The sequence below is a fragment of the Gigantopelta aegis genome, chromosome 4 (genome assembly GCF_016097555.1).
Source record: "Gigantopelta aegis isolate Gae_Host chromosome 4, Gae_host_genome, whole genome shotgun sequence".
NCBI classification, from domain to species: domain Eukaryota; kingdom Metazoa; phylum Mollusca; class Gastropoda; order Neomphalida; family Peltospiridae; genus Gigantopelta; species Gigantopelta aegis.
Genome location: NC_054702.1, coordinates 30321905 through 30337927, shown reverse-complemented (window position 1 = coordinate 30337927; position 16023 = coordinate 30321905). Strand labels below are relative to the sequence as shown.

The 16023-nt window shown below is 34.4% G+C and overlaps 1 protein-coding gene across 1 annotated transcript in view; it reads left to right on the top strand.

Moving 5' to 3' along the window:
* The window catches only part of LOC121370354 (leucine-rich PPR motif-containing protein, mitochondrial-like), a 45179-nt gene extending 31496 nt beyond the window's left edge, over window positions 1–13683 (top strand). The window contains exons 27-37 of the mRNA XM_041495516.1: window positions 162–325; window positions 1182–1241; window positions 2018–2109; window positions 3111–3184; window positions 3636–3771; window positions 4585–4703; window positions 5758–5870; window positions 7290–7358; window positions 8706–8796; window positions 9336–9478; window positions 10471–13683. Coding sequence (XP_041351450.1) covers window positions 162–325; window positions 1182–1241; window positions 2018–2109; window positions 3111–3184; window positions 3636–3771; window positions 4585–4703; window positions 5758–5870; window positions 7290–7358; window positions 8706–8796; window positions 9336–9478; window positions 10471–10542 — 1133 coding nt within the window. The 3' untranslated portion in view covers window positions 10543–13683. The remainder of the gene's footprint in view (window positions 1–161; window positions 326–1181; window positions 1242–2017; window positions 2110–3110; window positions 3185–3635; window positions 3772–4584; window positions 4704–5757; window positions 5871–7289; window positions 7359–8705; window positions 8797–9335; window positions 9479–10470) is intronic.
* Window positions 13684–16023: the final 2340 nt, after the last annotated feature.

The following is a 16023-nucleotide window of genomic DNA, read 5'->3' as shown; positions in this document are numbered from 1 at the left end:
AACGGTCCTTGACAGACAAATGTATCAATTGCATACTTATTTTAACTTGCTTCCACTAGACATTATTTTAGATTGTGTTTTTTCACACCCTTCATTTTAAATCTCAAAAGTTTGTGCTGCTTTGCTGAATGGAATATTAATAAAAAGTGATCATTTTTCAGTTTTCAATGGTGACGTGGACAAAATGCTGGCTGTTCTGGATCAGTTTGAAGAAGAGAATGTCCAACCCAGTAACCGCACCCTGCTGTATTTGGCCAGAGAATGCAAGAAAGCTGGGAAAGTGTTGCCAGATCATTTACAGAAACAAGCTGAATCACTGCTACAGGTATTTGTATGGCTTTTTGTCTCACTTTTACAAAGTGAAAATGCGAGAAAACTGGTATATCAAAGGCCGTGGTATGTGCTATCCTGTCTGTGGGATGGCACATATAAAAGATCCCTTGCTACTAATAGAAAATTGTAGCGAGTTTCCTCTCTAAGACTATATGTCAGAATTACCAAATGTTTGACATCCAATAGCCGATGATTAATAAATCTATGTGCTCTATTAAAACAAACTTTTTGTTGTCCTGGATACACCTTACTAGCTAAATGGGCTGTCTTTATAGGTAATACTAAACCAAATACTGGGTCAAAGTTCGAGGTGCACCTAACTTTTGATAGAGCAGTTAATACTACAAGTCCTGCCATTGGTGATAAACGTATGTGTTGTGGTAAAATCTTAGTTCATCTGGCCACTAAATTCCTGTAATTTAATTTAACTAGTGTCAATGTACTAACTACCATTCTACTTAAAACGTGCAGGGTCCTATTAAAATAGCATGACAATTTTTGTGCGAACTAGGATAGTCGTTGACACTACCCGTTATTTCTGAAATGAGCTGTTTAACCCCCAATTTTTTCTGATTCACTTTAAGGGGGAGGGGTGATAGTGTTTATATCTGTGGTGCATATGTTGATCGATTCGCTGCAGATAGGAATTTTAGCCACATATGTTACTATTGTCTATGTGATTTGATTTGGTGGTGTACACCCTATAGGATGTTCATAATAATTTTTATTCACCTGGTAATTGTATGCTTATATATACTACTTTAGAATAAAACACATTTATATTAAAATTTACATTATTTCCTTATCATGCAGCATGTTGATTCTCCTTTTATCTTTTTTTATTTCAGCAACAAGTGCAGTTCAAACCACAACCCAGGCAACAGCAAACTGAGAATGTCGGTCGTCCTGTAAGCATTTTATTTTAATACTTTAAAAAAGCTTATTATAAGGATTGTTTAGTTTTTTTGTCAACAAGGCGAACAACTAAATTCTAGTATATTGGGTGTATTGGATTGAATTGCTTTGACTTTTGAATCGCTGTATTACCTTCAAGTTTTTGAATTTCAAATTATGGAAAATATTTAATATTTGAAAATAATGTATAAGAAGCATAATCATATGAAAAGAGTTTAAAGGTATCTAAAAATTCTGTAGCATGTTCCTCTAAATATATTATTCATATATTAACTAATGTTACTAGTTAACTCAATATTCTTGCAAAATAGTAATTATTGATAGATATTATGAAGTTTACAATTCAGTTTATTCTGGGGCGGAACGTAGCGTGGTCGGTCTAGTATCGATCCCCAGTGTTGGGCCCATTGAGTTATTTCTCGTTCCAGCCAGTGCACCACAACTGGTATATCAAAGGCTGTGGTATGTGCTATCCTGTCTGTGAGATGGTGCATATAAAATATCCCTTGCTATAAATGAAAATTTTTAGCCGGTTTCCTCTGACTGTTAAAATTACCATATGTTTGACATCCAGTATCCTATCATTAATAAATCATTGTGCTCTAGTGGTGGTGTTAAACAATACAAACAAACAAACTTCTTGTTATTCTGAGCTTTGGGTCATTTATGTAACTTGTTCTATTATATGATGAAATATTAATTAGGATATTTAATGGTATTGCTATAAAAAAAAATGTTTTTAAATTATTCTGATTTTCTTTTTTTTTAGAGAGTAGAAATTCACCTAAACTCTGTTGACAATGAAGCTCTGCAGTTTATAATTAATAATGACTTTGAGCATTTTGAATCATTACGGAAAAGGTAGGTTGCCATTTAATTTTACTGAAAAAATTCAGGGTGTAGCTGTATTAGATTATTTCATGTTTTTGATTTTTAAACTATTCCATTAATCAACAGTTATTTGGAGGGTATCCCTATCTGTTTTATGGAAATAATATCATCAATTTGGTAGGTGATAGTCACCTGTCAAAAAAAAAAGATAGGACTTTGAGAAGAAATACTTAGCAATTGGTGATCGTAATTTGGTGATCGTAATTGTAAAATACCGTATCATGTTATATTTTCATAACTTGACCTAACCTCACCATTACTGCATTTCAACATATTGCAATGGTTAGGTCACAACATCTCAATAAGTCGATCAAATCGCTTTAATTTTCTATTGTAATATTTCCACTAGATATTTGGCAAGGCATGATAGACTAAACACTTTTGGGGCATAACACCATTTTCAGGGGACCTTTTTTACATTAAAGACAAAAAATTAATTGAAATAAAAATAAATGTAATTAATGTGCTAGCTTTAATAAATGAATGGCAAAATATATTACAGGGATATTTTATTACTTAATAATACATTAAGAATTAACTATTGAAAAAGGCTTGTTTAATCTGAGGGCAGCTTGGCACTGATTAAGGCGAGATGGTGCTAAACTACTGAGGCATTGTGCCGTACCATGCTAAAACAAGCTAGAGAAAACACTATTGTAGCAGTTGTTCCTAGTTGGTGGGCCCATTGGGCTCATTCTTGTTCCAGCCAGTGCACCACGACTGGTATATCAAAGGCTGTAGTATGTGCTGTCCTGTCTGTGGGATGGTGCATATAAAAGATCCCTTGCTACTTATGAAAAAATGTAGCGGATTTCCTCTCTAAGACTATATGTCAAAATTACCAAATGTTTGACATTCAATAGCTGATGATTAATACATCAATGTGCTCTAGTGGTGCCGTTAAACAAAACAAACTTTTAACTATTGAGAATAGTGTTGTTATAATAAGAACTTCTTTGTTGTTTTTCCAGAGTTGAACAAAGTGAAAATCCAGTAAAATTAGTCAACATTGTGAAGGCCTTATTGATGCAGAAAAAATTTACTGGTTTGTATATCATTTGAATGTTTGTGTGAGAGTCATGCTAAATATGTATTTTGAATTTTAACCACTCGAAATATGTCTATATGTTAAGTTAACAAAATTATTTTTGCCAATGCTTCATTACTCAATTTCATTGTAAATTCACAATACAATTGGGTCACTTTTGTGATTCAAAAATATTTTTTCTTTTCCCTAAGGGTTAATTCAAGCTAAAGTTATCCACCAAAATATGTTTATTTGTATTCTCTAAACATATGTTATTCAGAAAATATTTTTCCTATAATTCAACTTGAAAATACCCCCCCCCCCCAAAAAAAAAAAAAAGGTTTTAAAAGTAAACAAATAGGAGTAAAGGTTATACTGTAAAAGGGTGACAAAATAAAACTTAAAAAATGATATAATAATTTTTTTTGACATTCACAAAAATTGATGGATTGTTTTTTGATAATTTCAGATCTGCGAGGCTTGTTTCGATATTTAGGTCAAAAGGGTGATCTTGAAAGTCTGTTGCTGATGAAGAACGAGGGTTTGATCACAGGAAGGCTGAAGCTAGCTCTTCACCCACACATTGTTCAGGCCTACATTGAAAGGTTGTTATTAACACTTACATACGATAAAGGAAAACCATTAAAGGAACTGTACTGAGTTTGTTACCATTATTAACATGTTGACAACTAACTGAAACATTGTAACAACTGAAATTGCATGTTAAATACATTTTTCTGCATATTGCTGCCTGTATAGTAAATGTGCTTCTAATCATTTTATAGTTGGTACTAGAAAACTTATTTATATTTTGTAATATATATTTTTTTGGTACATATGAAATTATTGGAAGACCAAATCCAGTTTGTGCTACTTAAAAGATTAGGATGACCAGAGACATTGGATATACAGACTCTTGATATTGTAAACAAGAAATTATATTTAGTTTGTTTTTGTTGGCAATTTCTTACATCGGCCAACTCTTTAAAAGCACAAACTCATTGATATCCAGAGTTGGCAGACTAGTGGTAGAGCATTTACTCGAGAGGGCTGGGATGTAGCTCGGTGGTAGAGCACTCACTTGAGGTGGAAAAGGTCACAAGATCGAGTATCCTTTGCGTTCTCGTTCCAGCCAGTGCTCCACAACTGGTGTAACAAAGGCTGTGGTATGTACTATTCTGTCTGTGGGAAGGTGGATATAAAATATCCCTTGCTGCTAATCGAAAAGAGTAGCTCATGAAGTGGTGACAGCGGGTTTCCTCTCTATATATCTGTGTGGTTCTTAAACATATATCTGACGCAATATAAACATAAATAAAATGTGTTTTGTGCGTCATTAAATAAAACATTTCCTTCCTTTATTGCAGCCAGTGATTATTTTTTATTTTAGTGTTTATGTTTTCTTTGTCATGTTGCAGAGATCAAATTCCAGAATGCATGCAGTATCTGAGGGACAATGTAGATGACATGGACACCCATATTACCAGTTTTAATGTCAGAGATCTTGCTGCCAAGTCACCGGAACATCTCAGTGAAGGTATTATCAGGCAGTTTCATTGGCGTCTCACAAGTTGTTAGATAACAAACTAAAGGTGGAATGTAGCCCATGTATCTGTAACATACTGACGTGTGTGTGTTCTTAACACAAGAATACAATAACAACAGAGTCAGGACTTGTAACAGTCCAACTGCCCATGACTCACAGCTTCAGGACCTAGCTTAACTTGAGAGGGGTTATATGGTAGTGTTGGTATAATGCTCTTACTGGAAGTAGCTAGTAGGCATTTTTCTATTAGCACATTTTAAAGAGCTCTGAACTCTCATACTAAGGGTTTGTGGTTTGAATATCTGAGTGGAGATTGATTTATCTTAAATAGATAATTAACCTTCTGACTGCTGCAGGTGAGATATCAGTCGACGTATTGTATACTACATACAGTGCATTCCCCAATTAATATTTCCCGCCATTTTGCACACAGCTCTCACCGGAAATGGGAATATAATAAAAGAAAAAAGATTTATTTTCAAAATGGTGGCTTTTATTTTGATTTTTTTTCAATTTAAAATACCTTGAAATTTTGAGTTCAAAAAGTGGTTTTCGGCAAGTATTTTCATTTGAAAACAGTCATTTTCAGGGATCGATAGTTGATTAACAGCTAATTTGATAATAAATTTGATCGTTTTACCAACAATGAAAATCACTAAATATTGCAATATGAATTGTAGTACTGGTTTAAAAAAATAATTCTGGTAAAAAACCCACTGTTATCGGGAATAATGGACATAAATACTAGACAGCTGGCCACAAATGCCCGTAAGTAAATGCTACTTTTTCTATTTTTTGCCTAATTTTAATCACCATTAACAGATCTAAAAATCATAAAAATTACAAAAGTCCACGAAAATAATACCGATTCATATATGAACTTTATTTCATGTATTTATAAAACATTTAAGTGAATATATGTGAGTAAAAATTATAAACTTGTACCCACTCAATTGGTTTTTGTTAAAAATTAATCCAGTAGTCTAAAGGTTAATGTCTTTAGTAATTTGTCATCTACATAAATTCTATCCATCATGTTTTACAGTTGAAGAAATGGCAGTTAAACTGGCTGACAATAAGAACGAGTTACGACCATTAGGAGCAGTTTGGTCATCTTACTACTTGACAGATTCCAAAAAGGCAGATGAACTTTTAGAGGTTTGTGTGTGTTGTTCGATATTTGACCGGCCTCGGTGGAGTCGTGGTTAGGCCATCGGTCTACAGGCTGGTAGGTACTAGGTTCGGATCCCAGTCGAGGCAGGGGATTTTTAATCCAGATACCAACTCCAAACCCTGATTGAGTGCTCCGCAAGGCTCAATGGGTAGGTGTAAACCACTTGAACCAACCAGTGATCCATAACTGGTTCAACAAAGGCCCTGGTTTGTGCTATCCTGTCTGTGGGAAACGCAAATAAAAGATCCCTTGCTGCCTGTCGTAAAAGAGTAGCCTATGTGGCGACAGCGGGTTTCCTCTAAAAAACAGTGTCAGAATGACCATATGTTTGACGTCCAATAGCCAATGATAAGATAAAAAAATCAATGCTCTAGTGGTGTCGTTAAATAAAACAAACTTTACTTTTTACTTTTGTTCGGTATTTGATGCTATTGCTGTTGAGGCAGTAATTTCCTATGCTAGAGGAGGGGTCATCAAATGCTTATTCCAGTCCATCACAAAAACCAGTAAAATAATGCAGTTCTTTTAACGGTTAGAAAAATAATAAAGAAAAATTAAGTATATTTCTTTTGGTCTCACCCTTATGAAAGCCTATAAATAGAGAATAATACATGAGTGGCCATTAGATACTATTTGTCTCACGAGTTGTTTTAAAATTTATCTGAGCGAAAGCGAGTTTGATACGTTTTAAACAACGAGTTGTGAGATAAATGATATCTTAACGGACATGAATGTATTATTCTGTTTCTTGCATATCCTAAAAAAACTGCTTTTAAGCACATTTTAACATCTTTATCAACTAAAAGATATTTACAACCCTTTGCATTCATGGCTGACTTGTGTGTCACAGACACATGATTGTCAGGATAACTATATGTTAGTGTAATCACTTTCCACTGTGCTGTTTTTTGTTGGACATATGGCATTGGTGACCTGGTCATCACCTAGGAGCAGCCAGTCAAATGTCTTGAAATTGTTTACACATGTACGTGTGTAAACAACTGTTATCAAAAATAATGCATGGTGTTCTCACCAACAGGTGTGTAAGAAAATATATTATATATATATGTCGATATAGTGTATAGTCATTTAAGGAGCCAAGTCATAGCATTAAATTTTTTATTATTATTTTTTTTTTTTAAAGATACATTTTATGATAACCACACCTACCATGCCAGAGAAATACTTTGCTATATCTATGGAAGTCAGTTATTGTTACTATTTTAAAGTTAAAAACACTACATAACCCAAATTATTTCATTTTGCTCCGATTATATTTTGTCAGTATTTTAATATTTTAATATTAATAAAATGTATATTAAATGAAGGTTATATGTTTTGGTGATTATGTTGTTCGTTTTTTTTTTTACATGTTTACAAGTTACAAATGATTACTTTTTCAGAAATATCCTGGATTACTGAAACACTTGAATTCAGTGTTTGTTGCTGCTGTGGCCAGCAGTCTAGGCAGAGTGAGTGTTTCCTTTTCTGTTTCAAAACAAGATTAGATTCTATTCAATAACATTTCTGTATTCTGTTTATACGGTTGTAGTATTTCACCCTGACAGTAGTCAGTTTAGCCAGTTGCTGATTATTATTAAAACTCACTCACATTTGGTATTAAGTCTATTTTCCTCATCATTTCACTCCGGACAAACATTAACTTAATACAATAGGATGCTGGTTTAATATCCTATAAACGACAGGGGCTTATTTCACTAAACATCGTAAGTGTACATCTGCTACTAGCAGTTATACTGGTCATGTGTTTACAAGTGTTTGGCATCTATTTCACGCAGAAAATTACATCATTACGGAAGCTGGAGTATTTTAAGGACAACAGAAAATGAAATATGTGTTCTTCAAACTATATTTATTGAACTATAATAGTAATAAAATTTCGGTTTAGTTGTAGATTTATGTTTACGTGTAAAACTAGGCTTACGATGTTTTGTGAAATTGGGTCCAGGAAGTTTTCACAAAGATGTTATTAATGTCCTTATCAAACGTGCTCTCAGTTTGTGTTTTGTGTCTGGTGTTTAATTACCTCTTACTACAAAAAGCATCAGACATGATAAATGTCAACAAGTTAACTTATAGTGAAAAATTATCAATTTGACAGTATAATATTCACACACAGACAGTTAGAAACAGACTATATTACACCTGGTCATAATTGTCAGTAATATTATAATAATTGATTTCAAAATTTCAAGTGTTTTTTTGTCTATGAAAGCCATGTTTTTGCTATGTTTATTATGTATTTAGTAACAGGTCATCATGATACTAATTCAGTTTTTAGGCTTTTATTCCAGGAATTTTATGAATCGTATAGGAAGCAAAAACATGGTCAGGTGTAATGTTGATTGGGATTTTAGGATTTCATCTGTCCAACCGAAGAGGACTATAAGTTTCATCTCTGTTTGTCTGTCTGTCCCGCATAGAGTTTTCCAGATGGGTTTTTTTTCACATATATTAAGATGAAATTTTGTGAATAGCTTTATCATGTACTGTTAAAGATTAAATGTGACTTCCATGGCAATTTACCCATTTTTCACACAGTTATGGCCATTCAACTTGGGAGATAAGAAAATTAGTTTCCCCGGACTTGTTTTTTGCAATACTACAAGATATTGAGCTGAAAATATGTATGTAGCTTTGTCAAGTTCTGTTACAGATCAAGTACGACTTTCATTGCGATTTACCCATTTGTGACGAGTTGTGTCCCTTGAACTTAGGCGATACAAAAAAATTGTTGTGCCCGGTTGGGGTCATGTATTCTTTAGCATTACTCTTAGATTGCTTCTTCTTGATTCCAGGCAGATTTGTTGACGTCTTTACTAAACATGCACAGACAACACGGCTTGAAGAAACTCCCATTTGTGTACAGTCATCTCATTGGTGTACAATGTAAGTATTCAAACATTTACTTAAAGAATGAAAGGAATGTATTGTTTAAATGATACTTCAGTTACTAATAGTTCTTAATCTGTGCTTCAGAGACCAGTGTACAGGACTACCTAAGGTAGGTGGGGGTAGGTTAAATACCAAAAAGTACTGGTTTTAGTTGTAAAAAAGCCCTTTTTGTCTTGCTAGAAAAGTCCCTACATAGTGAGACCTGATTCAGTTTTAGTGCCTACCTCCCCTTCCCATTATAACCCCTTCTAGTTATCTTAGGTTAAGTACAGCCATAGTGTGTGTCTACTACATCAAAGTCTTAGCATATCATTGTAGATCAACATAAATCTAGTAGAATATAATGGACAAACAAAGGCCATAATTTAAAAAGTGATGCACTTTGGAAGAGAAACGTACCAAGCCACTTGTTGGCTGTTGGCATTAAAAAGATAGAGAAGCTCTGGGTTATAATCGAGACCACAAGCTGTTGTGTTACTCAAAACATGTTCACGTATGGTAAAGCTCTAGTAATATGTTGTTATGTTTTGTAGGTGCAAATGAGGACACTGAAGCGGTACAGGAAAGTCTGAAACAGCTTCGGGCCGATGGGCTGGATGTTTCCAATCTGAAGCGAAAGGCCATCGTTATGATGGAAGAACTTTTCACCAAGAACAACATACCAGTGACGTGGGACGTAAGTACAGCTGGTAAAATGTGATAAACCAGGCTTTTTATCATTCAAAACTAAAGAGAATATGGCATGAATCTGAAGTCGGTCTGTCAGTCAGTGCTGAATGTGTGTGTGTGTGTGTGTGTGTATATACACATTTAATTAGAAAATGTATCGGATTATGTAGAATTAAGTAAGTTTGTTTTGTTTAATGACAACACTAGAGCACATTCATTTATTAATCATCGGCTGTTGGATGTCAAACATTTGGTAATTTAGACATATAGTCTTAGAGGGGAACCCTCTACATTTTTTCATTAGTAGCAACAGATCTTTTATATGCACTATCACATAGACAGGATAGGACATACCACAGCCTTTGATATACCAGTCATGGTGCACTGGCTGGAATAAGAAATAGCCCAATGGATCCACCAACGCTTTACCACTGGGCTACATCCTGCCCCATGTAAAATGAAGCATAGTGTTTGACATATAACTGTATTGATTAGTTGTACCCAAATATATAATAGTCATTGAACAATTTTTGTAAATGTTTATATGTGCCAAATTTAATATATCATTTACCCTTTTACTAATAACTTAATGGGGAGTTTTTATTTTTATACACTCATCTCTGATGGGTTGTATGACATTGTCTGTCTTTCTGTCCATCTGTAAACTTTTTGTTTGCATTTTTTTTATCAATTCATTTAGGATCATCAAACCTTGCATGCAGGTACAACTTAGGATAGGGGTGTGTCTCAATCCATAACTAGGTCACCATGACCTACTTTTCATCAAACTCCTTATAGGCAAATCATGTACCTCATCGATAATATTGCTTTAATTGTGGTCTTTTTAAATGGTTGTTAAAATTATTATCTTAAAAAACAGGAGGTAAATAAAAACATTAATAGTAATATTTTACAAGGAATGCTTGCTTTTGTGTATTTAAAAAATTTTTTTTAATGAATAAATAGTTTTGATAATGTTGGTTGTTGTTTGTTAATCAGGTCACCCCTCCAAAGAGAGAGTCCTCATCCAGTTCCGATTCCAGTTCGTCAGATGATGAAAAGAAGCAATGAAAGTCGCTGAACGACTCCACAATTAACACTGTCAATTGTGTTCTATACTGTATCATGTCTGGACTTTACAAAAGGAAATGATATGGAAAACAGTGATGAAAAAATGGAGACAAGGAATTAATATGTTTTTTCCATTGTGCCTGAATGTTATGTTAAGTGTTAGTATGACAAGCAAAATTACTCAAGAACAATGGACATACAGGTTTTGCCTTTTGATGTCTACATTGTTTATATTTACAGATGAGGGAATACTGTAAAACACGAAATTAATATGAACAGAAAATAATGCGAGAGCAAAACCTAACCAGAAATGTGTGTATTAATTAATGCAAGATCTGTCATTTATTCATTCATTTCAAGTTATTTTTCATGCTTTTATCCAATTAAGGGTCAGCTATGCTGTTCTGGGCACACACACCTCAGCTATCTGGGCTGTCCGTCCAGGACAGTGTATTAGTGGTTTGTTGTTAGTGTGAAAGAAGTCTTGTGTAGTGGTTTTACACCTATCCATTGAGTTGTTAAAACTTGCTCTGGGTGGGAGAGAGTACTGGGCTGCGAACCTGGTACCTAGGAGCCTTATGTCCGAAGACTTAACCACGACACCACCGAGGACTGTTAACATGGTTTTTAGTTTTTAGCAAAATACTTACTGTCATATGGTTTCCAGTATGTTTGTGATATAACAGCTAAAAAAACACCTTTCATTTTAAAAGTCAAAACTGAAACAAGGTTGATTAGTAGATGCTAGAGTTACACAAGCAGAGTTTGAGATGAATGCAGTTCGTTCCATCTGGATGCAACAGATATCTTCAACAAATGGATCGGTGCCTGATGGTGATGTTAAAACCATGCTTAACCAACTGGTATCGGATCTTCGAGTGGTGAACCATTTGAAGAACAACAGTAGTAAAGATATTCCTCTTGACATGAGTATTAGTTTCCTAAAATCCATTCATGCCCAGTGAATAGTGGTCTGTTTGGAAACCTTCATTGAAGACAAAGACTGTGAAACGAGTTTGGTTGAAAGGCAGTGTTTTGAACTAACATTACAACTTGTTCTTTACAGAGTTGTACTTTGCAAAGCTGACATAGGCCGTTATTGACCAACTGACTGTTTAATAAGGTGAAATAGAACTTAACTGTTCATTGGGCTATATACAGGTTTTTATTTTACTTCTGGCCTGGTGCTTATAAAACTTTTAGAGTCTTGACTCGAGATACTAATGTCATGACAAGGTCATACAAATTGTATGCGTATTACGTCATTAGAGATCGAGTCTGGACCCTAAACATTTTATAAGCACGGGGCCCAGCTTATTGTTAAAAACATAAATGCATCGGTTTACCTTCTCGCATTTTTCATATTAATTTTTCTCGAGCATTAATTTCATATTTTACAGTAGTTGAATGCGAGTAGATTATGGATGGGAGAATTTGAAACCACCATTTATTGTATAGTTTTATTTCAGTGTAGTATAAATTATATTCAATTTAATTGTGATGTAACTACACGTCGAAAAGTGCACAGACTTTATATATGTTTATAGATGTGTGGAAAACAGTATCTTGTGATATTTATTACTGACTGAAGTGAGTGAAGAGTGAGTTTATGTAGTGCTAAAATCATGATAAAGTTTGAAGTCTTTTTATTAGTCCCCTACCGGTCCAACCGGAGGGGACTATAGGTTTCATCTCCGTTCTGTCCATCTGTCCCACATGAAAGTTATCTGGATGTTTTTTTTCGCAATGCCTCAAAATACCAAGCTGAAATTTTATGTATAATTTTTTCCCAATGTATTGTTACAGTCAGTGTTGACTTTCAGAGCAATTTACCCATTTTTCATAGTTACGTCCCTTGAATTTGGGAGATAGGAAAATTTGTGAGGCCCAGTAGGGGACATGTATTGCTTTAGCATTGTTCTCAGAATTGTTTATTTACATTTCTTTTCTTTTTTTGTGTTTTGTTTTTTTACTTTGTAAATTAATATAGCAGTATAGCAACATAGAATAATAGTAATTCAGTTTTTATGTGATTAGAGCAAAGCTGTCACATACATAATTAATTTACACTACTGTACACCTATGTAATCAGTTATATTTCAAGACACGTTTCCTGTACCTGTAACTTACCTGGTTGTAGCATTTCAGATGAGTGGTTTCACTTGTAGTTAGTATGCATCTGCATGTTCAAAATATTTATGCCTTATCTTGCTAAACAATAAAATTAAACAATTTTATGTTCTCTGCATTGTTTCATGTAAATACATGACATTCAATATATTCTCAATAATAAATCATTATTGTGTGCCATTCTGACCAGTCACTGTTAATAGTTAACTGGCATATTTTTATTGTGCAAGCTTAGAGACAAACCAACTGCTAACCACTATCCTTGAACAGTCACTGTTAATAGTTAACTGGCATATTTTTATTGTGCAAGCTTAGAGACAAACCAACTGCTAACCACTATCCTTGAACAGTCACTGTTAATAGTTAACTGGCATATTTTTATTGTGCAAGCTTAGAGACAAACCAACTGCTAACCACTATCCTTGAACAGTCACTGTTAATAGTTAACTGGCATATTTTTATTGTGTAAGCTTAGAGACAAACCAACTGCTAACCACTATCCTTGAACAGGGCCCGAGCTTATAAAACTTTTATAGAGTCCAGACGCAATCTCTAATGATGTCTCACACACATAAAATGTATATGGTGTTGTCATGACATTATTACTGTTTTATACTCTTTTATACTCTAATATATTAGTCTCGAGTCTAGACTCTAAAAGATGTATAAGCATCAGGCCAGTTATTGAATATTGAATTTCAGCTTGTCGCACCACAATAATCTGATTCCACAGTTATCAAATTGGGTGATTTAACATGGAATTACACATAAAGCATGTGAAAGTTAAAATGCCACTAAACGTTCATCGCAAGATGTTTTAGTAAGGGGTAAAAATCTTTTTTGACACTACCAGGTAAATTAAAATGAATCTTCAAACATTTTATATATCTCTGTGTTGATGTCTGGATTGATGTCGGTTACACGTTTTAAACTAATGGAGGAAATTGTGTTAATTCAGTTACGATTTCTTTTGTATGTGCTCATCATCATATAATAAAAATTAACAGTTTGTATTATTGTTTTGTTTTGTTTTGTATTGTTTTGTATTGAGCCGTTATTTCAGGAGTGGTTCGATTGAAAACATATTTTAGTGCACAACGAACAAAAGGACCAAGTGCCAGTTTACTAACTTACGAGGACCTCTCCTAGTATGGAAGGAAGGAAATGTTTTATTTAACGACGCACTCAACACATTTTAATTATGATTATATGGCGTCGGACATATGGTTGTACTGAGAGAGGAAACCCGCTGTTGCCACTTCATGGGCTACTCTTTTTGATTAGCAACAAGGTATCTTTTATATGCACTATCCCACAGACAGGATTAAACATACCACGACCTTTGATATACCAGTTGTGGTGCACTGGCTGGAGCGAGAAATGGCCCAACCACTGGCTGGAGCGAGAAATGGCCCAATGGGCCCACCGATGGGGATCGATCCCCATCAAGTGACTGCTTTACCACTGGGCTATGTCTTGCCCCCTAGTATGGAGTGCAATGTTATTTGAGCAAAATGAAAACTATGCAGGTTTCCAGATGCAGAGATTAAGCTGTGACTCAGTAGTAGTATTCCAGTCATTGTAATGTAGTAGGAGGAAATCTATTGTTTTGCCATTAGCGGCAAGTGATGTTTAAAAGCACTACTGGCCTCGGTGGTTAAGTCATCGTACATGAGGCTGATAGGTACAGGCTCCCACCTAGAGCAAGTTTTAACAACTCGAAGGGTAGGTGTAAGACCACTATGCCCTCCTCTCTCATTGACTACTAACAATTAACAACTAACCCACTGTCATGGACAGATAGCTGAGGTGTGTGCTCGGATCAGCGTGCTTGAACTTTAATTGGATATAAGCATGAAAATAAGATATAAGCATGAAAATAAGTTAAAAGAAAGATTCACAACATTATCACTCCCTAAATGAATAAACTAAAGTAGAATTAGCAATAGGTTGTCCTATGCAGAGATTAAGCTGCCAGTTATATATTTTGTTACAATGCCAAAATTTATTCTATATCGTAAACTGATGGCAGTGTGTTCTGTATTGTGATTGATTAATTACATTCTTTTTCTGGGATCAAATGAAAATGACACTCGGAAAGTTAATGACATCATTAGAAAGCGATGTCATTATCAACTGGAACAGGCGAAGTTGACAATTCAACAGTCTACAGTTAGATTGTAGCCAGGTATATTTTTTAAGAAATACCAAATATAGTTAGTTCCGTAGAGTTTTTAGATTTTGCAGGTGTTGTGTCTATTTGTTCTGTAATCAAGACTGTACAACCAAAACGCCTCTTGGCCTACAACAGATGGATCCCAGGGCTTCTAGATTATGGTAGCCCCACTCCCATGGCTAGTGATATTCAGTGTTGGGCTAGTAAACAACTACTATTGCCATGCCCAATGGCTAGTGAAAAATAGGTCAAATCTTGCAGTTAAGTCTATTTTGTAAATATGAATATCCAGCTCCCACCCCAACTCATCAATGTTAGTGTTTTAAAGTAAAGTACGGCTAGTGAATTTTTAATTGTGGCTAGTCAATATTTGTAATCACTGATCCCATGGCTAGTGGATTTTATACAAATTCTAGAAGCCCTGGATCCCATTTCTACTTTGGTTTAGTAATGCATATAAATACAAAGGAACAAATATGCATAAAGGGCAAAAGCAATTATAAAAATATTTCCCTAATGCTGTTGATTGATCCCCAAATTCAGACAAAAACTCAGGAACATTATAATGTTTATTGGTCTTTCTATATTACATGGTATTAGATGTATTATCAGATGTACGTAATTATTAAGTCTGTTACATTAATGTTTTGCGATGTACAGAACAGCAGCTGCATTATAAAAAAATAATGAACCAATATTATTACACTTTATAATATTACACTTGATTACATGTTAATTTAACACAAGTATGAGCATTTTCTCCGTGGGGAATTTGCATGTTATGATTAGCTGCCAAATTCAACCAAATAATTAGATCACCATTATCACAGAAAATACAAATTATGAAACAAGAATATACATTCAATCATTACTATCAAAAACTCCAGTTATCGTGAGCCCAGAATATTCATGTATTCCAAAAATGTTCAAAACACTTGGACATCAAAAGTGTATTGAGCTTTTTGATAACTCATAGATTATACAAATGTTCACGTAATGGACAATGTTCACGTAATGGACAATGTTCACGTAATGGACAATCGGTTACCTGGAAAAATCATGTGAATGTACTTCTGATTACCTTACAAATATGTATGTAAATCTCATACACACAGACACACAAAAGGATACCGTACATATTCCTGTAATTTTTAAGTGCTAAACTGAAACAGTCA